This window comes from Falco punctatus, assembly GCF_963210335.1.
Source record: "Falco punctatus genome assembly, chromosome: 7".
Classification (NCBI taxonomy): domain Eukaryota; kingdom Metazoa; phylum Chordata; class Aves; order Falconiformes; family Falconidae; genus Falco; species Falco punctatus.
In genome coordinates, this window is record NC_137587.1 from 43182400 (window position 1) to 43209189 (window position 26790).

At 46.6% G+C, this 26790-nt stretch overlaps 2 protein-coding genes across 3 annotated transcripts in view; both read left to right on the forward strand.

Moving 5' to 3' along the window:
• Positions 1-12234, forward strand: part of MTHFD1 (methylenetetrahydrofolate dehydrogenase, cyclohydrolase and formyltetrahydrofolate synthetase 1) — a 42759-nt gene extending 30525 nt beyond the window's left edge. The window contains exons 19-28 of the mRNA XM_080395854.1: positions 686-754; positions 1277-1388; positions 1569-1708; positions 2132-2173; positions 3220-3320; positions 4220-4397; positions 5420-5527; positions 6734-6886; positions 11051-11159; positions 11326-12234. Of these exons, the coding sequence (XP_080251980.1) occupies positions 686-754; positions 1277-1388; positions 1569-1708; positions 2132-2173; positions 3220-3320; positions 4220-4397; positions 5420-5527; positions 6734-6886; positions 11051-11140 (993 nt within the window). The 3' untranslated portion in view covers positions 11141-11159; positions 11326-12234. The remainder of the gene's footprint in view (positions 1-685; positions 755-1276; positions 1389-1568; positions 1709-2131; positions 2174-3219; positions 3321-4219; positions 4398-5419; positions 5528-6733; positions 6887-11050; positions 11160-11325) is intronic.
• A 2767-nt stretch (positions 12235-15001) lies between these two features.
• On the forward strand, positions 15002-18727 carry AKAP5 (A-kinase anchoring protein 5). Of its 2 annotated transcripts, none has more exons than XM_080397571.1 (2): positions 15002-15245; positions 16454-18727. In XM_080397571.1, the coding sequence occupies exon 2, from the start codon at positions 17108-17110 to the stop codon at positions 18680-18682; it is 1575 nt and encodes a 524-aa protein (XP_080253697.1). In that variant the 5' UTR covers positions 15002-15245; positions 16454-17107; the 3' UTR covers positions 18683-18727. The 2 variants fall into 2 exon arrangements, with proteins under 2 accessions (XP_080253697.1, XP_080253696.1); XM_080397570.1 differs by having other exon boundaries at positions 15002-15237.
• Positions 18728-26790: the final 8063 nt, after the last annotated feature.

Consider the following 26790-nt stretch of genomic DNA (forward strand, 5'->3'; position numbering starts at 1 on the left):
AGCCATAAGGATAACCAGACCCTCATTTTCTCTTCCCAAGGCAGACATGGATGGAATCACAAACTGTCACCTTGCAGGAAGCAGAATTGCAGCAGGTTATATTGCTGCATCTCAGAGGACACATGGCCTCCTGTGTTTGCCTTTCATGATGTCAGTATAGTCTTTCTTATGAGTGTAGATGTTCACTTTAAGTTACTTCAGCACAAGAGACTTGGGCAGTATGTAGCAGCTTGTTATGACATTTCAAGGTCAGTATGGAGAGCCTAGTTGCTGAGGGAGGGAAGAAGTTCAAGACAAATCTGCCTGCAAAGCCAAAGAACACTGTTTCGTATCACTGAATAGGCTCCAGTAAACCATACGTACATAAGGGTTGCTTTTTTTGCTACTATTTACTAACCTTGTTATAGCATTGAAACACCAATTGTTCTTATGCCTTCACTATAAAGTTACAGCCAAGGAAAGTCACAACCAAGAGGCTGTCCTCAGCAGAAATCACAGATCCTCTTACATGGATGTAAAGGTCATTATTCTGCCTTGCACTGACTAGGGTTAGTTACATCTAGAGCAACTGCTGATTCTGGTCTTGAAAGCTCACAAGGACAAAAGCAGAGCCTTGACACTGCATAGGAACTTGTTTCAGGGTCTCAGTACGTCTGGAAACCGATTGCCCCTTTTTTTCTTTTAGGGAGTGACTGGTGCTCTGGCTGTCTTGATGAAAGATGCTGTTAAACCAAACCTCATGCAGACACTAGAGGTGAGCACAGGTGATTTGCTGTACGTGCATTCTCAGAGCTGAAAGCAACCAGTGTGATTCGTTCATCATGATCAGCGTGGGCTTACTCAGCTTAGAGTTGGAGGTTTACTGTGGTTTCTTACCTAAAGTTCAGGGCTAGGGCAGAAGGCATGTGGGATGACTCCGAGAAAATGCAGTACACTTTGCTGTATCTCTGTTCTGTTGTCTTTAATACCAGGAAGTGTTTTGGGAATCTAAATGGTGTGGATGCAGGAGAATGGCATTAGCTGTCCTTTTCCTAAGCGGATTAATATCTGCACAAGTGGAGATTATTATAATCCTGTTTGCCCTGTAGTCCTTATTACTGATAACAAATGTTTGATCAGAAGGCTTTAAGATCTGTCTTCTAAAAGTGTTATTCTTTACCTTCAGCTACCATAATACTTAACTTCTGAATGCTCCAGATTTTCTATATTGTGTCCTCTGATTTTCTCGTTCTCACTCTCTTCCCTCCTCCCCCCCCTCCCCCCCCCTATTTTCTAGGGAACACCAGTGTTTGTTCATGCTGGACCTTTTGCCAATATTGCACATGGGAATTCTTCCGTGTTGGCAGACAAAATAGCACTGAAGCTTGTGGGTAAAGAGGGTTTTGTTGGTAAGTGTGTGGAGTGCATTTTTTTGTTTGTTTGTTTTGCAGGGAGGGATCTGCCATTTTTTATCATGACTGGCTTGGGGGTTTTCCTCTTGGAAGAAGCTTCCGATTTGTATAGTTGGGGCATGATTTCTCCACCGAGCAACTTCTCACAAGCTTCTTTTCTTTTAATTCCTACTCTAGTTACAGAAGCAGGATTTGGTGCAGACATAGGCATGGAGAAATTCTTTAATATTAAGTGCCGCTATTCTGGTCTCCGGCCTCATGTGGTGGTGTTGGTTGCTACTGTTCGAGCTCTGAAAATGCACGGCGGAGGGCCTGCAGTAAGTACTGGGCAAGGTGTTCCTTGGGCCCGAGGGGCTGTTACTGTTGTTCTGATCCTGTCGCTTAAAGGCCTTAGCATTTGATCTGTTTGTAATTGTCCCGAGATCTGCAATTGTAAAAGGATTCTGTATGTCCCTCTTTCTTGTAAGCTGCTTCGTTGTAATATGTTACAGGTACGTACCTGCTTGTTTAATTGTCCCAGCGAAGTGCTTGTATGCTGGGGCACTTGTGATACTACCACAGTTATTTTTTGTATTAGGAGTGCATCTTGCAGTCTTTTGTTCTTCCTTTTATTTTTTTCTTAGAAAAAGGATCAGCCTGGACTAGAATTTTATATCTTGATGCTGTTTAATAAGACTCAAGCACAGATTGCTGTCGTAGATCTTACGGGGTTCCCTCTTTTTTTCTTTTTTTTTCTCTAGGTCACTGCTGGGGTACCTTTACCAAAGGAGTACATGGAAGAGGTAACCTTCATTAGTTCTTGTTAAATCAACTAACTGTGGTCATGACACAATGTTGTCATGCAGCGCATGCCTGGATAGCTAGTGTGTCATTTCTTTAGCTGCCAGGGAAATGCTTCCTTATACAAGCTGTAATGTTCTTACCTTTTTTTTTTTTTAATGATGTTACTTTGGCTGTGCTGTTTCAAGCATTTGTTGTACTTGACCTAGCTGGTATTTGGAGCGTTTTTGTTTCTCCTGGGCTCATGCAATTGTCTGTGCACTCAGTTTTTCATAGCAGTATCTATTCTGTGTCCCCTGACCCTCTCGGTATGGAGTAATTGCTTGGCTGAAATACTGTCTCTGAAAATATGCAGAATACCTCTGTAATTACACTCTTCTTAGCAGCAGCAGTTTTGGTTTTGTTCCACACATGCCCCTTCTTTGCAAGCAGAGAGGAAAGCGAACTGAAGTCTGAGCTTCTATCCTTGTGCAGTGAATGGCAGTGTACACTTGGATTATTGGGTTGGTTGTCTTTGCATTGTAGCAGCTTTTTCACTTGTGGGGCTTCTGTATGGATTATTCTTTGCATAGGAAGGTATGAAATGTCTGGGTTTCCATGAGTAGTCTCTGATGCTGCAAAATGTAAATATGCATAAACCAAAAGCTGTTGCCATAGACTTCAAACAAGTGTCATGAAATTCACACTAATGGTATTTAATACTTAAAGACAAATGTGTCAGAGAGGAAAATGAGGCTTTACTGTGGGGAATTAATGAGCCCAGGTGTTAACTTACTAAGAATAACAAAAAATTGGTAAAAAGTGATTTCTCTTACCTTGGGTTGGCAGCTGAAAGCAGTGATCATTAGAAGTAGTCATTCCCTTTGCAGTCTTCCATCCAAGGGGATGCCCTGGTCTGGACTGTTCAGAAAGCAGCACTGGGGATTTGCAGTTGTGGTTTCATCCCCATTTTGATGTTTTTATCGTTAGCTGTGGATGTAGTGAATTTGGAACAAAAGTTTCACTGCCCCGGATAAAACGTGCTTCCTGCTTGCTTTCGTCTTTACAGAATCTTCAACTACTGGCAAAAGGCTGTAGTAACCTAAACAAGCAAATCCAAAATGCACGGATGTTTGGTGTCCCAGTAGTAGTGGCTGTGAATGCTTTCAAGTAAGTGAGCTGGGATGTGGAAATGATGCATGAGTATAAAATTGTGACGCTTTATAAATATGTTTGTTTTCGGTATTGTTTATATATTGTTTGCAGCATTTTGCATTGTTGGAAGGTGCTGAATAAATAGGGGACCTCTGCTTGGTCATTTCAGATGCATTCATTAGTTCAAATTAGCTTAAGATTTTATGACTATTACAGCCTGACAGGGCAAATTACTGTGGATGAAAGGTGCCTGTCATGATGTGGAATCTAAGCTCAGAATAGATGGTGAGGTGCCAGTGCTGCCGACCACGCTGTGTTCAGTGGTCTGCTATATGGAGTAATTATGCCCCGCTGAGAAGCATTTCAGCTCTGCACGTTGCACTGCTCAGGAGATAGCATCTGTGTGTGGTCTTTTTATGCAAGCAGAAGGGCTTTGAACTGGTGTGTAAAGCTGATGCCAGCTGAAACAGAGTAGCCAGCTAAGAATTCTTCATTTGGAACGAATGCCTCTTGGCTGATCTAGAGAAATCATGGGGTTTAGCTTGTAGTGTGCACATGATATAGCACACCTTAGCATCTCTAAATCAGCAATACTAACACCTTTTTGAGTTTGCTCACAAAAATAGGAGTTGCATTGTTGATACAGGACAGAAACAGCAGAAAGTCTGGAACACTGCTCTGTCACTAACCATGGGTTTCCCGACCTACCTGTTGCTGTCTGCTCCTCTGTGGAGTAGCCTCCTCCACCAAGGTGGAGAAAGCTGTGGTAAATAGCCCCTCAGCAGCTTCCTGATGGCTGGATTCTACGATTGCTTTGAACAGCTTCTGGATCTTGTCCAGAGTGGAAATGGTTAGAACAGTTAATTTACTGCGTGTGCATTCTGGTACAAATGTGCAAACTTTTCTCCTTTCAGAACAGATACAAAGGCTGAACTGGCCCTTGTAGTACAACTGGCAAAGGAAGCAGGAGCATTTGATGCTGTGGAGTGCACTCACTGGGCAGAGGGAGGTAAAGGAGCAGTTGCACTGGCCCAAGCTGTTCAGAGAGCATCGCAGACACCAAGCAACTTCAGGTTCCTCTATAACTTGGAGGTAAGAACTTGCACTTACAAACTTTACTTGGTTTCAGTACCTTAAGTTGCTGAAGGCTAGCTGAGAGGCTGCTCTGAGAAACAAAAATTTGGGGTTTAAAATATAACACTTATTTCACCAGCCTCAAAGACCTAGTCAGTTCTCGTTGTTTTGACTATCCAGTGAAATACCATTTACTTTTGACACTGAAAGATGCTACTTGACTGTGCTAGAGGTTTCTACCATGGCAGTCGTGTTCCAGGTTTAAGGGGAAGTTTAGTTCTTGAACTTGAGGCATGCATTCCCGTCAGAGCATGGTCTGGAACAAGCCTGACCAAACTGTTACTTAACTGCAGAGATTCTGGGTGCACTTGTGGCTCAGGATGGGAATCTATACAGGCTATGGAACAGAGTTTGTCCATTTAAAACTTTTTTTTCTCTCTGCAAGTAAGGGTTATGGAGTCACACTGCAGATTGCGGGGGGGGAGTGAAGAGAGAGCATGTGTATTTCTAATGACTTTGTACATTAAGCAAATTTGATAGATGACTTAGAGGTGATGAAGTCATTGTTAGTTCCCAGGGTATGGCTTGCATCCTCCTTTAATAGCAAGCACCTATTCAAGAACATAATGAGGCACAGAGCTGTGCCATTAACTTCTATTCCCTCAAATTATTTTTGTCCACTATTTGACTTAGACTTGAGAGAGAATAAAGGTGCCTCTTCTGCAGCGGGGGTAGTTAACTTGTAAGCACAGCTTATAAGAAATACTGTTGTATCATTTTGTTTCTGACTGTGGTAAACTACTTCTGCTCTCTTACCAAGAGAAACAACAGCAACAAGATAAATGAAGCCTGTTTTGAAAACCCTCAAATTACTGTATAGCTTTGTTCTACAGCAAATGGAAATGGGTCTCGTGCAGGGCCCATGTACAGATACAACACACGTGGAGGATTGTGAAGCTGCTGTAACGTTATGGCTCTTTGTGGTTTGGTCACACTGACTTGCCTGTCTTTTTTTTAATTAATATTATTATTTTTCCTAGCTCCCTGTTATAGATAAGATCAGGCTTATTGCAAAGCAGATCTATGGGGCAAGTGACATTGAGCTGCTTCCAGAAGCACAGGAGAAAGTCGCCATGTACACTAAGCAAGTAAGTTTTCCACATCACCTGATACCAGTGGTGCTTTTCAGTTAAAATGTTCATATTGAACAGTGATGGTCAAACTATGCGTGAAGGGAATCATCACTCAAATCATGTCCTTGTCCAGACTCATTAAATGCTGCTATGGAAGAGGAGGTGGTATGGGGAGGAAGAAACTGGCTCTGGCTTCTAGTGGAGGAGGCAGGACTCATCTGGCCCGCCATCACATCTGTGATGTGTGTGGGGAGAGAAGGACGGGAGGACTGGGATCTTTCTCTGCTGCACTCTCCAGTCCTTCAATGATTTGGGAATTAGGGAGCTACAAGTGGTCATGCTGATGCTAAATATTCTCTGATGGGTTTTTTTGTATCTTTCTCCATTGAGTTGTCTGATCCGTTTTTGAGCCCGTGTGGGCTTTTGGCAGTCACAGTTGCGTCAGGATAAGAGTTCCACAGGTGTTAAAATACTTCTGGTGGAAAAAACTTCTACGCTTGTAAGTTTTGCACCTGGCATCTGGTTGTTGAATTCAATGCTTTCTGGTTGTTGTGTTGCTTTTACTCTTCTCTAACATAATATTCTTGTGAATTTACCTTCTTCTGTATTAATGAAGGTCTGTAAACGGCTTTGAAGTGTGAGAACTAGCCATTCTTTGTTTACAGTGTGCTTGAGTAATTTTGCTTTTGCAGTCCATTTACTACTGGCATGTATGGTTTCTCACTTTCATTTTTCTTGTATATTCCTTTACAAGTCTATCAAAATACTGTAGGCATGAAATTGCCACTTACTCATAACCTGCAATTATATTGATCAAACATTTCTAATTAACTGACCTCAGCTGAACAAGAACTTTAGTTCTGAGCTGTTTAATGTTTTGGGAAGAGAGTTGAGAAAGTAAGTTAGCTGTCAAGGTTGTATATCTAACGCTTCCATACTATTAATTTTTGCCTCAGTTGGATGTGCTGGGGGCCATGGTGGTTTGTTCTTTAATACTTAGCAGGGGGGCAGGGAGAGAGTTTGAGAGAGGAGGAATGGAGATGAAGAAATATCAATGAATCTGGCAGGCTGTGGATGAAGGTGAGGAGTAAAACGTTCTGATAAAATGTCTGATGTCTGTAGTGGATGGCAGAACAGAGCAATTACCTTTGTGTAAAAGGAGGGGTTACTGTTTTTTCACTTATTTCTCTCCTCTTTCTCTCTTTTCATTGCTTTTCCCAGGGATTTGGAAACCTGCCAATCTGCATGGCTAAAACTCACTTGTCGTTGTCTCATGACCCTGAACAAAAAGGAGCACCTACGGGTTTTATTCTGCCAATCAGAGACATTCGGGCCAGTGTTGGTGCTGGATTCCTGTATCCACTAGTAGGAACGGTATGTGATGGAGTGAAACCCTCAGCTGTGGGCTGAGGAGAAAAACAAAACCAAAATGTGCATTCCAGTAAACAGTTACTTTTAAGTGTCTTAAATTAGGAGAGTCCTTGTCATTTACAGTTGATGTTTTAACAGTCTGCTGTACTAGATACCCTTAATAGCTGTTTTTTCCAGAGGCAGGAGGGTAACTACAATAGACAATCCGACCATTTGAATATTTACCAAGCCCCTGTACTCCTCAGGTCCCACATCTCTGTCTTCCTGGATTTTGAGGAAAGGGTGAGCTCTGTAACTAACAAATTCTGGGAACTGCAGCCTGGTAGAGGGAAAGAGAGAAATCCTTGGCCCACCTAACCGCTGTTGTGACTTGGATTCCTGATGAAAATACTTTGCAGTATTGCAGGTGAATTCTGTGTACACCTGCAGGTCAGGGTAGAACAAGACAACTCCTGCACAGCTTACAAAACAACAACTGTTGATGATATACCACCAAAGAGAAGCTGACCTGTACCGTTAATCATCTGTCGGTCTCCCCTCCCTTTTGGCTCTCAAGAGTTTTGCTGACCATCTGTTTGCTGTTCAGCTTGCCTAAGTTCCGACAATTCATTTCACTGTGCCCTTGAGTTTTTAGTTTCTGTTCTTTGACATGATTGGCATAATGTTAGCTGAGAGGAGAGAGAGTAGCTACAATGGAAACAGGATCCTGGAACAGTGTTAATATGTATTGCCTGGCAGAAAGAGGAGCTACCTGAAAAAAAAAAATGTTCAGGTTTGCATCCAGAGAAAGAATGTTAGGATGAAAGCATCCACTGGAAATCTTATCTCTTCTGGACAAATGTTAAGTAACTTGTTAGAATATTATAGAGGATGGAGCAGTTGGAGCAAGCAGCTCTGTCTTATTTTTTGGGCCTGAACCTTTTTATGAAGTCTTTATGGCAACATGTTTATTTTAATAAGCTTTCAAAAGCACTAAGGGTGCATGGCTCAGATGATGAAACTTGCTGATCTAAGTGTTGAATCCCTTCTTCAAAATGCCGGCTCGAGCCAAATAGAGGATATCTTTTTCTTCTAATTCTTAAAAAAACCAAAACTAAACAGGCAAACAAACAAAAAGTAGGTAAGGGTTTCCAGATTAGCCAACATAAATAAAATAACCGCATACTGATTAATGTCTGGGTCATCCATCTTTTTATCAAGAGTAATGTGTGTTTTGGGATAAAATGAAAGATAGCGTGCTTGTTCCTGTTATTAATGGCATTTTTTTTGCAAGCCAAGATTTAAGCCAAACAATGACTTCTTATATATTTTTTTTTTCCAAGTTCTGGAGAAGGAAAGGGTACACAGCATTAATGAGCTACACAAGAGAGAAAGATGTTTTCAGACATTAAAACTAACATCTTGGCTCTTCTTCCAACGTCTTCTGTTTCTATGAAGTTGGACTCTTTCCTTTCTGCTCCCTTCCCACGTTCCTAATGTTTTCTTGGACATGTAGTAATTCATGGTGTTAGTTCTGCCCGAATTAACAGTAAGTCTTCCAGTTAAGGACATGAAGATCAGTCTCCTGTGGTGCCTACAAAGCCAGGGAAGAGAAACAATCCAGGGCATTTTGAATCTGATCACTATTTTAAACCCATTCAGCAGGAGGTGTGTTAGCCTCAGAATAAATTTTTGGCAGCAGCCATTGAACTGAGAGCTGAAAATGCAGCAAATACATAGCTCTATGCAGAAGCTTTTATGAGAAATTTGAGGTGAAATTAATCAGCAGTGCATGTGTATTCTTTTTATCTGAAGTTAATCACAAAGATATATCACCTCTTTTTTTTTTTCCTCAGCTTCTCAGTTTTGGGGTTTTCCCTTTCTGGCTCAAAGTTGAAGCTGTTGTACAAAATACTTTGAGGTTTTAAAGGAATTATAATTTCAAAGATTATCTAGATTTAACGTGAAATTAATTGTTGGAGTCAGATTGGTGGGGTTTCTTGTATTGCTGATGAATTGAAAACAAGTTATTCAGCTTTTGGTTTTGGTGTGGGTTTTTTTTTCCCTAAATGGCGCTTTGTTTTTTTTTTTTTTTCTTTTTGGTGGAAGTTCCACAAGTGCAATAAATAATACATGCTTAGTTGTTACTGATTTTATTTGAAAACTTGCAAGGGGATTGAGAGATCCATGTGGTCTTACTTTTTCATGTAAGTAAATAGCGTGAATTGCCCTGTTCTTTTTCAGCACATGCGGTATGGAAGGGGAGGAGGATAATGGAGGAAAAGTTCCATTTCTTAAGCTCTGAAAATAACTGGGGCATTAAGCATTGTAGGCACTTGTACAGAAAATTAGTAGCCTGGATGGAAATTATCCTGTACTGCCTAGAAATTCAGGGTTTAAGCAGACTGCCTTTAAGATAAGTAATAGGTAGCAGAGTAGCCACTGTGGGCTGCCCTATGGATAGGAAAGGAGGAAAACTGACCATTCCTTTCAAACTAGAAAGTGCAAGAAATAGTAAAGTCAGGCCCATCTTCAGCAATGTGGCATCTCCTGCTCTACTGAACGTTACTGTCTCAGCTCCTGCTGTGGCCCTCTGAATCGAGTCTGTAGGTGGAGATCTGCAAAGCTGTATGATTCTTCAGGGATATGTACATAAATAAATTGGAATTTTTTTGCTCTGCATGACTGGAGGCTGGCAGCAACTATGGTGAGAGCAGGGAAAACCCCTCCAGGCACTTTGAATCTCTTAATACCTTGGCTCTTGAGGGCAAAATATTTATACACCTAAACACAAAGACAAGGAACAGGGGTCTTCTCTGTATCCCTCCATTCTCTGTCTGGGAAAGCAGCAGCTCTTGACAAAAAGCTGGTGCAGTCCTAGAATTCATTAAAAAGAGTAGACTTGAAATGTTTTTTACCTCCGCTTAAGCCATGCAAGACCTGCAGTGGCACGGTACATATGGGACTGGCGTTAGCGGTTGTAAACAGCTTAGGAAAATGGGATGGGACTCCAAAAGCTCCCTGAACAGTTTTGAGAACTGCGGAAGACACCTAGCCAATAGAACTTTGCCTTCTTGCTGCTTAGCTTATAATCAAACGGAAGACTGGGCGATAATTTGATTAGCGTGCAAAATACTTGCTCCGGGAGAAAATACCAGGTTGCCAAAGAGATCTTTAATCTAATAGAGACAGGCATAACAATACTGGTGGTGAAAGCTGAGGCCAGATGATGCGGATAGAAAATAAGACCATGAATTATTTTATTAAAGGGGTCAGTGACCACTGGCACAAACTACCAAGTGCAGCCACAAGTTGCCCACCTTTGTAGAACATCCACGTTTAGCCTACATGTGCTGCTGGGCTAAATGCTGAGTTAGGGAAGGGGAAATCCTGTCAGCTGCATTAGTGAATCGGGCCAAGTGTAGTCCCTGCTGGCCTTGTGTTCTGTGGCTCTGAAACTGGGTACTCAGCAGTGGGACAACTGGAGAGGACTGGGCTGAGGCAGGCATGGTGCTGGCAGCTGTTTTGCTAGCTTCAGTTCTGCCACTGCCTTCTGACTTGGATGCTTCAGAAATGTTCTAGTCCGGAGAACTGACCTCTCCATCTCTATTTGAGCTTTAGCCCAGTTAAAAACAAAAAACCAAACCAAACAAAAAACCCACCCACCCACCCAATTTAAACTCTCTTCTCAACAATAATTATTCCTAAGCATTTAACACTTCTAGACTCAAAGAATTCTAATCAACTGAGACTTTACAGTCAGCAAAGTTGTATTAAAACATATATCCTCATTTTAATAACCAGGGAACTGTCACAAGTAGTTGTCTCACCACAGCAAGGTCCATGAACTCTCCTCTAACAATTAACTGGTCAGCTGGATATCTAAGTAGTTTGCCAAATCTTGGGCTCAGTCACTGGCAGAGGCAGAAGCCAAACTAAATCCTCATCCAAAAAAAACAAAAAAAAAATATACAAAAACCAAAACCCACAGATCTCTCTACTGAGCCAGGAGTTGCTGATTCTCCTGGTGTGCTTCAAAATGGTACGTGACCATCATCAACTAGTATCTATGTGTACAAGCAGCTGCATGAGCTGTTGCCATTGTAGTCTTCAGCAGTGAATCAGTATTAGATCTTCTGCTTGAAACTGCGCTGCTTCCATCTTAACATTTTATCTGTTGTTGTGCAGATGAGCACTATGCCAGGACTTCCTACAAGACCCTGTTTCTATGATATAGACTTGGACACAGCGTCAGGAGAAGTAAAGGGGCTCTTCTGAAAGGAGTGGTTAACCAAAGGTAGGTGCCTTCTTGAAGGCTTCAATATTTGGGCTTTCTTTCTCATCTTGAGATAATGGAGTTAAGCCAACCTCGTGCCATATGTTTCCAAATGGCATTTGATTATAATTCTAAAAGTTGCCTGCAGTACTGTAAAATAGTAATGAAATATTTTTATTTTTTTTAGCTCCCAGAAGAACACCTGATGAGTCATGCAAATGGAACTATGCCCTGATTTTTTTTTTTTTTTTCAAGTAAAAACAAGATATGACTGAGAATATAGTGCAAGAACTGACTGGAAGGAGGCATGCTAAAGCATCAACCATTTATTCTGTAATGATTTTTAAACTGCTGCGTCCCAAGCAGCACTTGACACATAAAGCACGCTTCCTCTACAAACATCTGGCATCACAGTTGTAGCTGGAGTATTGAAGCTTGGGTTTAGTGACCTCTTTTGATTCAGTGACATGATTTTAATAATTAAAAACCCTAAAGCTGGAGCTCTTTGAAACCATTTTGGGACATAACTGTCTTAACCATAGGGTTTTTGTAGCATATATCATCTTTGAAAATCTTGTATACTGGATATTCCTGTTTGCCATACTGAATTCTGTATTCCATTTCTCACAGTGTGGGAGAAACAGCTGGGCTCTGAAACTCCACCAGTGTCATTTAAAAGAGGGAGCAAAGAGGAATTCCCCTTGCTTCGCATCTCTCGCCAGGAGTGCTTACCCTGGCTTCTGCTGTGAATTATGCCTGCAGACACCTGAGCCACATCAAATTTCCTTTCTAGAAAGCCCAGCTGTGACTATAGAAATCAAACCTCTGGATATCAGATCTGTAGGGACTGGATCTCTGGCCCTTGTCTGTGGCTTCTGCCAGACGTGTCTTTTGAACGATTTTATGCTCAACAATAAGTACACTTACACTGTTGACAAGCCTTATTTCCTAAGGTACCTTTTTGGTGAACAGAGAACTTGAGTAGTGATCAGGTCACTTGTAGTAGGTTTTGTCAGCAGGCCAGAAATCATTTTGTAATGTAAAAATGTTGTTGCTGCCAAATTTTTAACTAATACAAATAAACTGGTAAATACTTCAGGTGCTTTTTGGGTTGTAATGTACGCACTGAGATTACTGAAGTAGAACTTATTTCTGTGATTAATTGTACACAGCAGCAATCCTTGTATTGACAAGTAGGAGTGATTATTGCAGTAATAAGTTGCCTGCAATGCACCACTGTGTGTGTGCATTTAATCTTGTTTCCTTTCCTAGAGGATGTGTGTCATCTATAGGAAACAAACTACCTGCATTTGAGATACTTGCAGTTGACGGTAAAAGATCTGAATTAAGACTTGCAAAGCCTATGTGCTTGCATCAGAACTGAATCTAAAAATACTCCAATTTTGGTGAGAACTGGAACATCAGGATGTAGGTGTGCACCAATGTAAGGGCACATCTGTAGTATGCAGATACTCTGTGTGTGTGTATATATGGAGAGAGAGCGAGATCTGTATCTCTCAAGTTATTCAGGAGGGGAGAATAATTATATAGAAATTACCTGGTTGTCACAGAAGCAGACGGAACAGCTTAAATCATCATAAGAACATTTGAGATATATCCACAACCTTCTAAAATTTTCTTTTTGATGGTATTCAGCTGAGGATTTCTTGGCAGCTAGGTTTGCCAGAGCGCACCCAGGCCACTTTTGGGGGGTCAGAAGGGGTGTTCCCCACATGCTGCCCTGGACCCCACACCTGGCTGAGTGCCTCTTCACCTGCGGCACCTCGGTCAAGCCTTCCCTTCAAGCAAGTGGCCAGAGCTGATGCTGCCAAATCTGCTGTCAGTTCCTGCATTTAATCTCTCCTGCTATACTGCTTTCCTCTGAGTGCTCTGTGTTCCACCTTCATTTTATGCTTACGAAAGATGGGATAAGTGCAAATTTATGCTAAGATTAGCCTCCTTTTCGTTTAGCATGAGATCATAGGCATGTGCTTGAGAGAGATGGTTCAAGAGGTTGCTGGTCCAGCTCCTGCAGTGAGGCAAAGAGTGGCTCAGGCATGAAACTCTGTAAGGATTTGCTATGCATGGCAGAACTGATAGCAACAAAGTGTGGAGGCCAAAAAATAGCCCCAAGCCTCTCTAGAGGTTAGTGGGGAATGGTTTTCTAACCTGTGCTTTCAGCCTGCTGGGATGTGAGCTCTCCAGTGTCCCTGCTGTATGTCTTGCAGGACCGATGCACAAATAGGTTGTTTTTTCTTAACTCTCCTTTGCAATTAAGTATGCAAGCTAGTTCTCATGCAATCAAATGGGACACAAAGGACACTTAATTTCTTCTAACTGAATATTGGAAGGTTATCTTCTCTTCCTGTTGCCTAGAGAAAAAACTAATTATGTACAAATTTGTTCTCTGTGGGCTATTTGTGGGCCCAGAATCCTTAGATGGTTTTATGGGCATCCGTTCCCCCAGCTGTGCTGTGATGAGAGTCCTACATCACATCCTGTAAGAAATAAGATTTTTAGTTTTGAAGGGTGTTTTTTGGTGGACTAACAATAGGGACAAAAGAAAAAGGAGAAAGTGTTGTTTGTCTGTCTTGCTGCATGTCACCAGCACTTTGGTGCTGGTCCCAGAAAGAAGACCAGAGCATACAGCTTAGCCAGGATCTTCTTTCAAGCTTATCCCTCTGACCAGATGCTCCGCTCGCTGCAGCTCTGGTTTGTTTCCCGTGCACCAGAGCCTGCGGTGCTGCCGTCTTCCCCTGGAGCGGCAGGAATAATTGTATTCCATGCGAGGTGTTTCTGAATGGGATGGAGGAGAGCCTGCCTCCGTCTCGCCACCCCCAAGGCAGCGCGCATAGCCCACCTGGCTCCTGCTGCCGGCTTTCCTCCCTCCTGCCTCCGACTGGCTTTCTTGCAGAGGCGGGTTGTAATCAGGACCCACCGGCCACCCTGGGGGGAGATGCCATTTCCAAATGAAGATGCAAACGCATCTCACAGGAGAGCTTTGGAGAAGGCAATTCCTTCTTGCTGGATCCACATTTCTGCCCCACTGGCTAACGTTTCAGCCCGGTGAACCTGCTCTGTACCTTTTTTTTTTTTCTCCAAAGAAGCCAGGGTGGGGTAGCACCTGTATTTTTCTAAGGCTGGCCTACACTCGGACCACCGGCAGGTTCAGTGTACTGCTTCACCCAGCTTCCTCTGCCAACCTGCTGTGAAGCAGTTTGTGTTCTTAAAACCTTTGTGGGCATCAGTTGCTCCTGGTGGGGGTGAGTGGGGACAGTCGGGCACCTCGACCTTCGCTTGGGAGTCCTTTTTCCAGAGGGCTTCCCCTCAGTCCTGACAGTTGGAGATGCAGGGTTTTTTAAAGTCTGATCTCAGCTGCTTTGATGAAAAAAGGCATGCATGGAAGAGAACCAAGAGGCACTTTCTCCGGTGTTTGGGCAAGGCAAGGATTAGTTTAAACCTAAACTAATTTAACTTAGTTGTCCTTGCCCAGCACCTCAGAAGGTGTAGCTCCTGCAGCAAGCCAGGCAGCGTTTGCTTAAAGCTGCAAGGGCTTCAGGTGGGACACAAAAACAAACCACAACACAATCCAGGTGTGGAGAGGGAGACCCCCCCTTCCTTCCCACCCAGCCAGGCAAAGGCCGGAGCTGCCAGTGGCCCCTTCCCGCGGGACCCTGCCTGCTCTCGGCGCATCCCGCTGGCCCCGGACCCCCACCGGCCCCGGACCCCGGACAGGCTTTCGCGGTTTGCGTGTCTGCCGCTACCGTGCGCGACCTGGGAGGGTCCCTGGGGGGATGCTGCGCTGCGCTGCTGGGAGGATGCCAACCCCCGGGCAGGGAGAGAGGCGGCCCGGCAGCGGGGTGCCGTCCCGCCGGCGGGGCTGGGCCGGGGTCCCGGGCCCCCCTCCGCAGCCTGCGAGCAGGCGGCCGTAAAGCGGGCCGGGGCCGGGGGGCGGGCCGGGGGCTGGCGGCGGCAGCGGGCCGCCTCGGCGGGGGGCGGGGGGCTGCCGGCAGCGCCCTCCCCGCCGGCCCGGGGGGCGCGGCTGCGGCGGAGGCGGTGGCGGCGCAGCGGTGCGGAGCGGTGCGGAGCGGGGCCGCAGGTGAGGAGGTGAGGGCGCGGGGGGGGGGGGGCGGCAGGCGGGGGGTCCCGGCTCGGCCCCTGCAGCCGCGGTGGCAGCCCGAGGAGCCCCCCCATCGCCTCGGAGGGGTTCGGCTTGCGGAGGTCCCCCTTGCCCGGGGCAGGGGGGGGCGGCGGGGGGGGGGAGCGGCGGCACCAGGCGGCCCCCAGGACCCTCTCCAGGTCGCCCCCCAGGACGCCCCCCAGGACGCCCCGGGCTGCGGTGGCGCCGGACTCCGGGCTGCTCCGCTCGGGGTAGGGCAGCTGCGGGCTTCGCTCCCGCACACGCGCCTCAGCCAGCCTTGCTCGTTTGCTCCTTAAAAAATTAAAAATAAATTAAGAAATGCAATCAGCCCGGCGGGGGAGCGCGCCCCGCCAGAGCCCCCCTTTTAATGGTCTCACTGCTGAAGGGCAGAGCAGGGACGGCTGTGCCGGGAACTGCCTGGAGTCCCTCAGCCGGTCCCCCAGAAGTTGGGCTGTTTGCAGGAGCACGTTTTTGCGTCTTTATATCCAAAAACGTTCTGAGGATGTTTTCAGGCAGCGCTTTTTTTTTTTTTTTTAATTTTATTTTTTTCTTCTTTCGGTAAAGGGTGACATGTATCTTACAGTCTCATCTATCTGGTGAAGACATGCGGTGTTAATTGAGGTTGCCATGGAAGGCATGCACGTAGTATAAATAAGCGCCCTTCTTGCCATGTGATTTCGCTTTTGTATTCCACCAGCCTCCTTTTTGTATTCTGTGTTTTTGCATATTGTCATATGGTGCATTAAAGATAAAAATATCTGCTGTCTCAGGGTGTAATTTCCCTAGCTGGAACTATGAGTGCATATGGAGCGGTGGGGGAAAGATTTAGCTAACCGTAGGAGAAGGAAATATATGCGTGTGCATGCATAATACATATTTGCCATAATATGGGCAGTTAAAAAAAAACCACCCAACAGTCCCCTTTTACCACACAAAATAGCGAAATATTATTTTCTGTCGTGGAACATCGCTGGGTTGACATCTTGGTGGCCCTATTTTCCCTTTGCATATTGATGCTAATTAGTGGGAAAAACTGCTATAACACATCCAGGGGCAGAACTGCTTTTCTAGTCCTGGTCCGCCTCCCAAAATTTAATATTTTTTTTAAAAAAGAATCAATACTTTTTTTTTTTTTAATTGCTCTACAGGTCTTACCATTTTTGTTGTGTTACAGATAAAAGATGGAAGCATTGGCCATGCTTCGCAGCAAACCTCATATAACCTGCAAGGGGAACTGAAGCAGAAAGCCAAGCCGAGACAAAGCAGCATCTGACCTTGTCACTGGGGGGCAGAAAACAGCCACTGGCTGCCGCTGGTTTTACTGGTGCTCCGGTCAAGCTCCCTCTGCAGTGTGGAATTGCAGATAGCTCAAAAAGTGCAAGTTCTTTCCAGGTCCTTGGGGTGAATAAAAATTGTTAACTCTTGCCTTGATTTGTCATCCTTTGGGGGAAAAAGAAAAGTAATGTCAGACTGGCAATTAAATAGTCGTGCTGCTAGACCGAGCACAGCTTGAAGTGGGTTGTCCTGGAGGTGAGAGTGACTCTGGCCAGCAAAGCCAAGGAGAAGCCTGTTCAACATCACGTCTACCCGAAATTCCTTGGAGAGGTGATGAAGTGAGTAATAAGGCAAAGTGGGAGTTACAAAGCAGATGTGGTAGCTTCAGCAGAACTTCTCTCCACTACCATATCCGCTTGTGAAAAAGCAACTGATGTTATTTTGAAAACAATTTGAGTAAAAAAATCCGCTTTGAGCATCTTTGCAGTTCTTGTGTCTGATGCGTTAATCAAGAAAACTGGTATTATAATGCAAATGAAGGAAAAGAGTGAGTATGGTGAAGGCAGCTAAGGAAATTCAAATGGAGAACCCAAGAGAGGCAGAGACTCACAGCACAGGGGCAACGTGCTCCCCGTCAGAGGAACGGGCAGAAAAACACTCCATGCTCTGTTTTAAGAAGCGGAAGAAGTCCTGTAAGAAGGGGCTGGCCTTGAAGGCTGTGTGTGAAGGAGCCTCAGAGGAGAAAAGCCAATGTGTCAGCGCTGACCAAGGGGAGGCAAAAGTTTCTCATCAGTCGCGGTCCTCGAAAGGAGCCTGGGCAGCCATCAAAAGCCTCGCAAGACCTCAGAGGAAGCAGAAATCCTCATCGCGAAAGAAGGTGCCCTCCGATTCCCAAGTGCGGCTGGAGGTGGATGCTGAGGAGGGCTGTGTGCAAGGCTTCCCAAAGAAACGGGTGAGCTCGAGGGTGAAGATGCCCTGTGTACGGTTCTCCAGAGGCAAGAAAAAACCCAGCCCCTCTGAAGCAGTGGAGGAGTCGGAGGGCAGCGTTCAAGCAAATGAAGTGATGGGCATTTCAAAGAAAACTAGTGAAGAACCAGAGGATTTGGCCCCAACAGACAAGTCTGAATCCTTCAGCCCAGTCTCTGCAGAGGAGGACCAGGATACAGCAAAGGAAAGTGCCAACTCTGTTGGAAAAAGTGAGCCCTTGACAGAGCCCACACCTGATGCAGAGGAGGACCGGGATACAGCAGAGGAAAGTGCTGACTCTGTTGGAAAAAGTCAGCCCCTGACAGAGCCCACACCTGATGCAGAGGACCAGGATACGGCAAAGGAAGGTGCCGGCTCTGTTGGAAAAAGTCAGCCCCTGACAGAGCCCGCACCTGATGCAGAGGAGCATACAGATGCAGAGGAGCATACAGAGTGTACCGCTCAGTCAGAGATAACTGATTCAGAGACAGTTAATGAAACAGCCCAGGAAAAGCTGCAGGAGGAGAGCCGACCCCAGACCACAGCATGTGCAGAAGGCGGGGAGGTTGCTCCTGAACCACCCGTTCCCAAGGATCAACCCAGCAGCACCCCTGAAACCACCGAGCTGCAGGAAATCCCCAGTATCCGCAAAGAGCTGCCCGAAGGGGATGGATCAGAAAAGAGCATAATTCTTCCTGAGGAGCGCAAAGCTGAAGAGACTGTGATGGATTTCAGTAAGTCAGCATTTAAAGATGATGCAGGGAGTCTGCAGGGCTGCTCCAGCCATCAGGTGACATTAGAAGCAAATGTGGGCGCCGGCGTCAGCATTGTCATCACCGTCACCGAAGCTGAGGACTCTGACAACACCGACTCCGACCAGACCTATGAACCGTCCCCAGTTTTGCACCGAAATAAGCAAAAAGGGAATAAAAAATCAAGCAGGAGCTTTGATTTTGGTAAAAAAGAGGGCCCTGAGGCTGGTGGCGACCCCCAGGCAGAGGAGAAAGGTCTGGGTGACCAGGGGCACAGAACTGGGGAGCAGTATGAATTGCTCCTCATAGAAACCGCGTCTTCCCTGGTGAAGGCGGCCATTCAGTCGTCCATAGAGCAGCTGGTCAACGAAATGGCCCTGGAACAGAATAAACACAACAGTTTTCTGTGATGGCAGCGATGCCCCCCGAATAAAGAGTACAGGGAGTGATTTAAAGCTCCGCTTGGCCTGGGGTGTGTGTGGAGAGCTCCAAGGGCTCCCGGGGCTGAGGTGTAGTTAATTCTGCATGTCCGTTCAGTTGTGTGTCTGTGTGAAACGGATCGTGGGACATGGGGCAGTCCCATACGTACAGCGTGTCCCCTGGGGCTGGAGCTCCGGGCAGTGCCGGTGGTTGCAGCTGCAGAAAAATGAAGGTGTTGCAGTGACTGTTTTTTCATTTATTGGCATCCTGATGTCAAGGCCACATTTCTGCCGTCATCCATGCTAAGTTTCCCTGCTGTTCATGCTGTAGATCTATATGTGTTGTGCATTTAGGGAAAGGTCCCGAGAGGCAGCAAGCGCCCAACCTGCTGCTGGGCTGGATTCGGGGCACGTCGGATGCGGCTGGGGTTCACTGGAGACAAGGGAGGGTGAAGTGACCGCAGTGTTAACACGAAGATACCGATGCCAGACAGGCTCAGGCCAGTGTTTAGTATTGCAAACAGGTACCTGCAAGGTACCGATGCCAGAAACCATAGTCACCCCTTGCGTTGCTTGGAGGTGCATGGTTGCAGTGAGCCGTGTTTGTCATTCGGCCTCTTCCCCCATCACAAGCAGCCTGTGCATTTCCAGACATGTTAAAGCGCAGCATCAGTGGCTCGCCTTGCTGACCCTGGGCTGCCTGAATGCCAAGAAAATGACAGTGCTTCACTGGCGGGGGGCAGGGGGGCTGTTCTCGCACCATTAAGCTCAATGGGCAAAATTCCCGTCAGCATCAGCGGCGCAGGCTGGGCAGGAGCGCACTGCTGCAGGCAGCCCCTGTCCTTCGTTCTCCTTCCTCCGTGGTGAAGCTGTCCTCGTGGTGAAGCTGTCCTCGGCTGTAGCATATTTTTGATATATGGCATGTGATATAAATAGCAGTGAGCTGCATGCGTGTTAGCAGTCAACTATTGCCTCTGTGTTGACACAGTTTGGGTAGCTGTGATGCGCTGCCAGCCCTGGAATTGATTGGATTTGGTCTGACCGCTGCTGGCATCCCTGGGTGCTGGCAGCGCCTGTCCTGCACAGCTCCCCCCGCGCTGCAAAGCCTGCCTGACTTCAGTGAGCCCGAGCATCCCATGGGAAACGTGCATTACAGCCGGCTGGCTGCCGCCGGGCTCTGGCTGGCTCTGGCACGCCATGTAGCTTGTTCTGAAACACGTTGGGAAATGCCAAAGCAATGTTACCAAAGTCCTCAGGGAAAAAATCTGGATGTGAGGGCCTGGGGACATGGCTGGGAAATGCCTGGATGGGCCAGTCGCTGTCAAAACCCACAAACTGCCCTGCTCTGAGGGGGGTTGCACCAGCATAGTGTGTGTGCAAGCATCGCCTCTACCTACCAGCTCTCCGAGAGAAAGGAGCCTTTTAATAATTTGGGATTGCATCTGCGCAGCTGGGATTTACGTACAGCTGCAGGCAAATCAGCCTGTTCTTCTGAGAAAATTTTCCTACGTATTTCTCAGCCAGTACAGAAACAGCAGCCGCACTCGGCGGTTGCTCACTGACCATAGGCAGTGCACGAGATTTCCCTTCCCAGCGTAGGATTTGGATCCCTGTTAAAATACAAGGGCTGTAAACTTTCCCAGTACCTGGTGTGCAATCACGTTTTAAACTTCGATAAAGCATCTCCATTTTTACAAGAGGACTGTGAGCAGTGAGTGCCACCGCTTGTTTCTCTGCAAGTAAAACTTACGAAAAATCAGAGGATGTTAAAAAAAAAAGCATCGTCCTGTTTTTTGTGAATTGGTTCCACAAGTTCTCAGATACCAATAATTCCGTGTGTACTATTTTAATGGCTTTGTACTTCATACTACTCCTTCCAGGTGTTATGCCATAGCTTCGAAAGGGACTTTTTAAGACTTTTCTATGTACCTTTGGAGCTGCTGCAGCACCCTGAGAAGAGCCATACTGGCGCCGGAGGTTGCTTATGGGATTGCACTGGGCACGGCGGCAGGTCAGCGCTGAGCAATGGGCCACAGCGGCTCTGTGCGGCCCCACGGGTGTCAACTGCGGATGAGGACGTCTGGGCTCTAGTAAAGAAATACAAACTGACCCTGTGGGGCCAGGCTGCCCTGCTCTGCCAGCCCACTAAGCAGTTTTGGGAAGGTTTCATGTATTTCAGTATTGCCTTTTAGGCAAAACACATCTTCAGAAGAGGAGGAGAATGGCAGAAATGCTTTGGTCCAGCCTGGCCCCTGCGACTGTTGCTCTGCATCCAGCGTTGTGTTTGCATCCTTTCTGTGGCTGTTTTTTCCCTCTGTTATAGCTCTACATATAACTGATGATTATTTCATTAAAGTTGAATGTACCTGTTGTTTTCTTGCCTTGTGATTGAGTGGGCAACTAAGGAGAGATTTTATACGTGAAAGGATAAACTCACAGCGGTGCCCTGTTGTGTCCAGCTTATTCAGGAAACCATACGGTGAGCAGAAAGAAATCTTAAAGTTGGTAGTGGACCTGAATTCTTTGGAGGCTTGCTCCTCCTGTGCTCTTTTTATAAGGTTTCCTTTCGGTGGATGACCAGTCATTTCCACTGCAGAGTCCTGGCTGCCCAGGGGCTGCTGTGAAGTATTTGTGAAGGATCACAAATCTCCAGTGGGTAAGAAAAGCTGTCCTACTTCCGAAGGCTCAAATTCCCCGTCAGGTGTCCCATACGATGCTGTGCATGGGGTGGCAGAGCTCTTGCTGATCCTATGCAGGTTGTTTGGATTTCTCTGCAAGCTGCTGGGTCACCCTTTCTGCTCCCAAGTCTCCAGGCTGCTATTCCCAAGCGCCTGGTTTGGTGCTGATGGGGTCCGTGGCAGGGATGGCACCTTGGGATGGGGAGCAGCAAGTTCGGTGCTTCAGTGCTTTCTGTTACGACTCAAATGGGCCATGCACACTGAAATATTTTTTTGCATAACATCTTTCATGTAATTTCTTAAGGCACTTTATAACACAGAAAATATGGGGGGGGGGGGGAGCGGGGGGGAGTTATCCATTTGTAATAGTATTAATACTATTTATTCCTTCTGGTTTACAGAACCTAATGGCTTAATTTAAGACTCTCTACTCCTTCATTATGATTAGAGAGTTGAACATTAATAAAGCATGTATTCTTTTGGAGAAGGAAGGAAAAAATTATTATTGCAAAGGAGTACTGGGCCAGGAAAGCTGCAAGGATGTGACTGCCTGGTTGTGCCAGAGCACCAAAGGGTGGCCTGGCTTTCAGACCGCATTCCTCACCGACAGCTGAAAGAAACTGGAATAATTCGCAACCCTTGTTTCTTATAGCCCCATTCAGATTGCTTTTGGGCTGTCTGGCTCTTTACCCAGGGATTCATCGCTTGCTGCCCCTCTGAATTATGGAAGTGGTTGCTTTGTAGCATCATCTTAATGAATTATTTGGTTCTTCTCAACCCATTGCCTGTGCTGCTGCTTTTCTCCCAGATGTTTCCAGTGCTGTCCTCGGTGGGGACAATTCAGCTTTATATTCAGCAAGTCCTCTATCCCTGCTTTGATGTGGCCTTTTGAATATTTTCATTTCCTACAGCTTTTTTGTATTAGCAGCAAAGAGTGTTTAAATAGTATAACTCATGCCCAGAAAGGCTTGCAGGGGGAAAAAAAGCTTTTCTGTTAAGTCAACACTGAGCCCAGTGGAAAACAAAGGTATCCACTGAAAAGTTCCTTTTGGAAACTGCTGGTAGACAATGATGGCACAAACAAATGTTGCCTTTTCTTTCCTGCCCTGGGACACCAAAAGTGCCCGAGAAATGCACAGACTGCTTAGGTCTGCTCCAGCTGTCGAAGGTCACTGCAGCTCCGTACACTTCAAAGGACCAAATCGACAGCAGCCAGGAATCTAGTGTCTGAATCGACAATGCAGTCCCTGCAAGAATGACCAACATTTTTGTATGCGTCCTTATGTATAAAAATGAAAATCCAGGCATTTGGGGGGGGTTGTTTGGTTTTGTTTATTTGTTTTTCAAAGTCATGAAATACACAGGAATCCTGGTCTGTGCTTGAGATGGATGGATGGAAGCCAGGCCCTGCTGATGGACCAGGGTGTTAAGGGCAGTGAAACCCTAATACTGCCTGTCTTACAGATACAGGCTTTCAACATGAGTAACTCAAAACAATGAAATGCTCCAAGAAAACAGATTGATTTAAATAATTTGCTTTAATGTTATTTTACATCTGCAGTTTTATTTCCCAGAGAAATGGTTCTTTTTAGCTCTTGTTGTGTGGTATTAAAATAATTAAATACTTTCTTTTGCCATCAGATAAAATCTTCACATTAAATGTGATTTAAAAAAATAATCTGAAGATGTTATTTCTTATACAGTTATTTAAGCAACAATATAGTTCAACATTTTTTAGGAGGCAGAATGTTCACATTTCTTTCTTTTTGCAGAGAACGGTGAAGCATGCAAATCATCTGTGCTAAATGATGGGATTTTTCTGCAGTGGGGTGAAAGCCCATTTGCCTGGAAAGTGGATTTCAGCTAAAATACCCAAGCCTAGCATTTTAAAATAGATTTTGTTACATAAAAACTGACAAACATGCTGGATACAAAATGGGGGGAGACGTTAGGAAAACACATTTTGCAATTCAGATTGCTAAAATGAAAGTATCATCTGCAGCTAGAGCTGACTGGCAGTCACCCCATCAGTCCTCAAATTAGACCTAGCAGAGATCATCCTTTCAAACCTCTTTAATCTGGAAGAGGAGACAACCCCCCAGCAAGGGGGGTGTCCCAGTGGGGTCCCTTCTGCGGATAACAGTGTCCTTCCAGGTGGTGCCTTTCCAGCACCGAGTCCTCACAGGTGCACGGCCACACCAAGCATCACTTTGCTGCCGTCCCAGCCAGCAAATTTTAATCCTGAGAGGGAGGGAGTCTCTGTCATCTAACAACAGTCATTCATGTCACATTTGCTCTCACTGTTTGCCATTTTAATGAAGACACGAGGCTGAGGTGCCGATGCGTCAAGGCTCAGTGCCGTGACAGCTCCGTGTGATGTGAGGCTGGTGAGATGGCAGCTGGGTGGGAAGCGCAAGTACTCCAACTCCTACGGTGCTTTCTCAGCATCCCCTCCGGGGAGGAGGAGCGATGCATCCCCTTGCTCCTGCCAGCAGCCTCAGCCACTTGATTTCTGCAGGCCCAAAGCTCCCCCAGACTGCTGCTGCTCAACAGCCTTGGCCGGTGCGGGTGCAGCGCGGGCGGACGCTGCGCGGCGCTTTGTCGCAGCCCAGGCAGCCTGCAACTGAATTTGCATGTACTTTACTGGCTGGAGCAAGGCAGGAAAGGCCGAAGCGCTGGAAGCCTCTCACCCTGCATCTCCCTGAAGTTTGTAGAGCAGCTGCGAGCCTGCGGGCACGACACAGCGGGCTGGGGGCTGGCTGGCTCGCCAGCGAGGGGCCGGCAGGCGTGTGCAACAGGCACAACAGGAATGCACACCTGCACCCTGCTCATTAAAGCCATGAGTAAGCGGCTCACAACCACACCGCCAGGATAAACAGAGCCTGGCCAGGGATGCTCGGCCCCTAATGACAGGCTTTGGCGCCTGCTCTGCTGGGGCGGTGGTGGTTGCTGCGGGGTGGCGGAGGCGACTGCTGCCGGAGCGGGTCCCTCCCGGGATGGCTGCAGGGAAAGGGGGGTGACGCTGAGCATCAGCCTCCACCCCCCACATGACGGCGCTTGCAGCCGGGGCTTGGCAAGGCTGCCCGGTGCTGGCAGCGGCTCCAAAGAGGCCTGGCTCGATGGTTGACACTGTGCTGCTGCCTGCCATGAGGTTCCTTCCCCTGCATCACCCCCGATGGCTCATGGCCCCAGTTTCCCCACCCCAGTGCCTATAGCTGGCTTTACATCCTGCAACTGCTGGGTTGCAAATCCAGCACCAGGAGGGACAGGGCTTTATACAACGGTTTTTTACACCATTTGTCCCAGTAACAGGTGGGCTAACATGGACTACATTTTGCCCGACTGCCACTGGAAGCCTTCAGCAGCATTGCCCTGTGCATCCCAGGAGGGTGGCACCATGCGCGGGCTGCTGGGCTGCCCAGAGCCCTGCAAAGCTTCCCAGGGGCATCTCAGCTCAGGTGAAAATCAGCCTCGCTCAGCAGGAAGGTTTTGAGCTTTGCTACGCCCCTGTTCTGAGGGTGCAGCGTCTGGTTTGGAATAAGTTACTGGAAACACTTCCTCTCCTAGGCTGCCTTTGAAGTTGTCTCATTACTTTTTCTTAATGAAACATGTAAATGCTGCAATTGTGTCTCAGGGAATTCAGTCCTGACACAGCTCCGGCTGTAAATATCTAACTGGCATGTAATTTAGGGCAGATCCATCCTCATTACCTTTTTCCTCACGATTTCTTATTACTCAGAATATATTTTCCTAGTGGAAAGTGTTGGGAAGCCCACTCTGTTGCAGTCCATTTTGGCACACCATGGCAAGAGGGGGAAAGAAGAGGCTGGGTTTTATTAAACAGCGAAGCTGAAGACGATCGCAGCAATATAGCACAACCTGTTGTTGGCAAGTTGCCGTGGGAGGACTTTGACAAGCCAAGAAAAAACCTCCCGGCTTGGCCACTGTAGCGCACGGTCCTGAACGCACTGATGCTGAACTGCATGTGCTGAAAGCCCTTTTCACTGCACTTCAAAGCACTTCTGGAGGCTTTGCTTACATGGGATTTATACCATCTGCCTCCAAAATAGTGGAAAAGTATTCAGTATCAGCATCACACTCCTTCTAGAAAGTTGATGAGAGCATTATTTCCTGGTTTTGCTTTGAACAGCAATGCTCACTGCTTCAGGTTTACATCCTGACAGCAAATTTATTTTCCCTTTTTAACCTTCTCAGTGTGCACAAATGTCCCAAACCCCTCTGGTGAGGGGCATGGCACCCATGGATGGGCTTCCGGCCCTCCTGCACCCGCTGCCTTCTGCTGCCGCCTGATTTGGCAGTGATCTGAGAGACAACATGTGAGCGAAGAGCCTGCCTTAGTGGCTGGTGCAGCCAGATGGCTGAAGACACATGTTGTAACCACAGTCTGTGCAGAAAGTAAAATGAGATAAAGGGGGTTTTTATCCTACGTGAAGATGGGGCGAGCACGGCCCACCCATCAGCATCACCTCCTGGGCAGCCAGCAGACAAGTGCTGGCATTGCTCTCCCCCAGCTGCCCAAAAATGCAAGGTGGAAGAGGTAAACCCCAAACATTTGCAGGTGACTGTTGAGAGGAGATGGGTCACCTTTGAAGGATGACTTGGACAAGTAACAAGCATTGAAGTCTTGCCCCTCTGGTACCAGTAATGCAGGAGCAGTTCAGCCTAATGCTTTCATTGCACACGTGCTACCAAATGGCATCTCTGGCCAGCACTGCAGGTGGTGAGAAGCAAGTTTCTGAGTAAAATCCCTAGACATCATGCTGCAAGGGGAAATTAAGATAGCCTTTAGCCCACACCCTTTACTGCACCCTAAGCAGCCCAAGAAATCATGGCTTCTGTTGGACCGGGCCCCTTCAGCACCAGAGCGCTAAAAATATTTCAAAATACCCATTTCAAAATTGTCTAGCATGCTTTGGTCACTGAGCCAGCTAACCTCCAGGCGGCACGTTCAGGCCAGCACCCAGCTACGTGGGAAAGTGCTGGTTGCCACTGCAGCACTGACCCATTTCAGAGGTTAACTTGAGCTGGCCAAGGGGTCTGCTCACGCCCGTGGGACTCTGGCGGGGCCTCAGCCCCAGGCTTCACATGTTTTCATGAAACATGAGCTGCAGAGCCCACAGATGAGGCACTTCCATGCCTGTGGTTCATCAGCTCTGCACCCTTGATGCTGGGACCCCGCAGCACAGGGCAAAGCTCTGGGAATCCCCTGGAGCTTTTAGACTCCATCCAACAGGTATCACCCCCCTGGGGCTTTCTTTGCCTAAGCCCATGTGCATCTAGTGGCCAGTTGCAGCTACGTGGAAGGAACCACCAGCATCATTATTCTGCACGCTGTGACAAATTCTTTTATGTTTTCATGAAAAAAACCAAACCAAAACAAAACACAATAACAAGAAATGA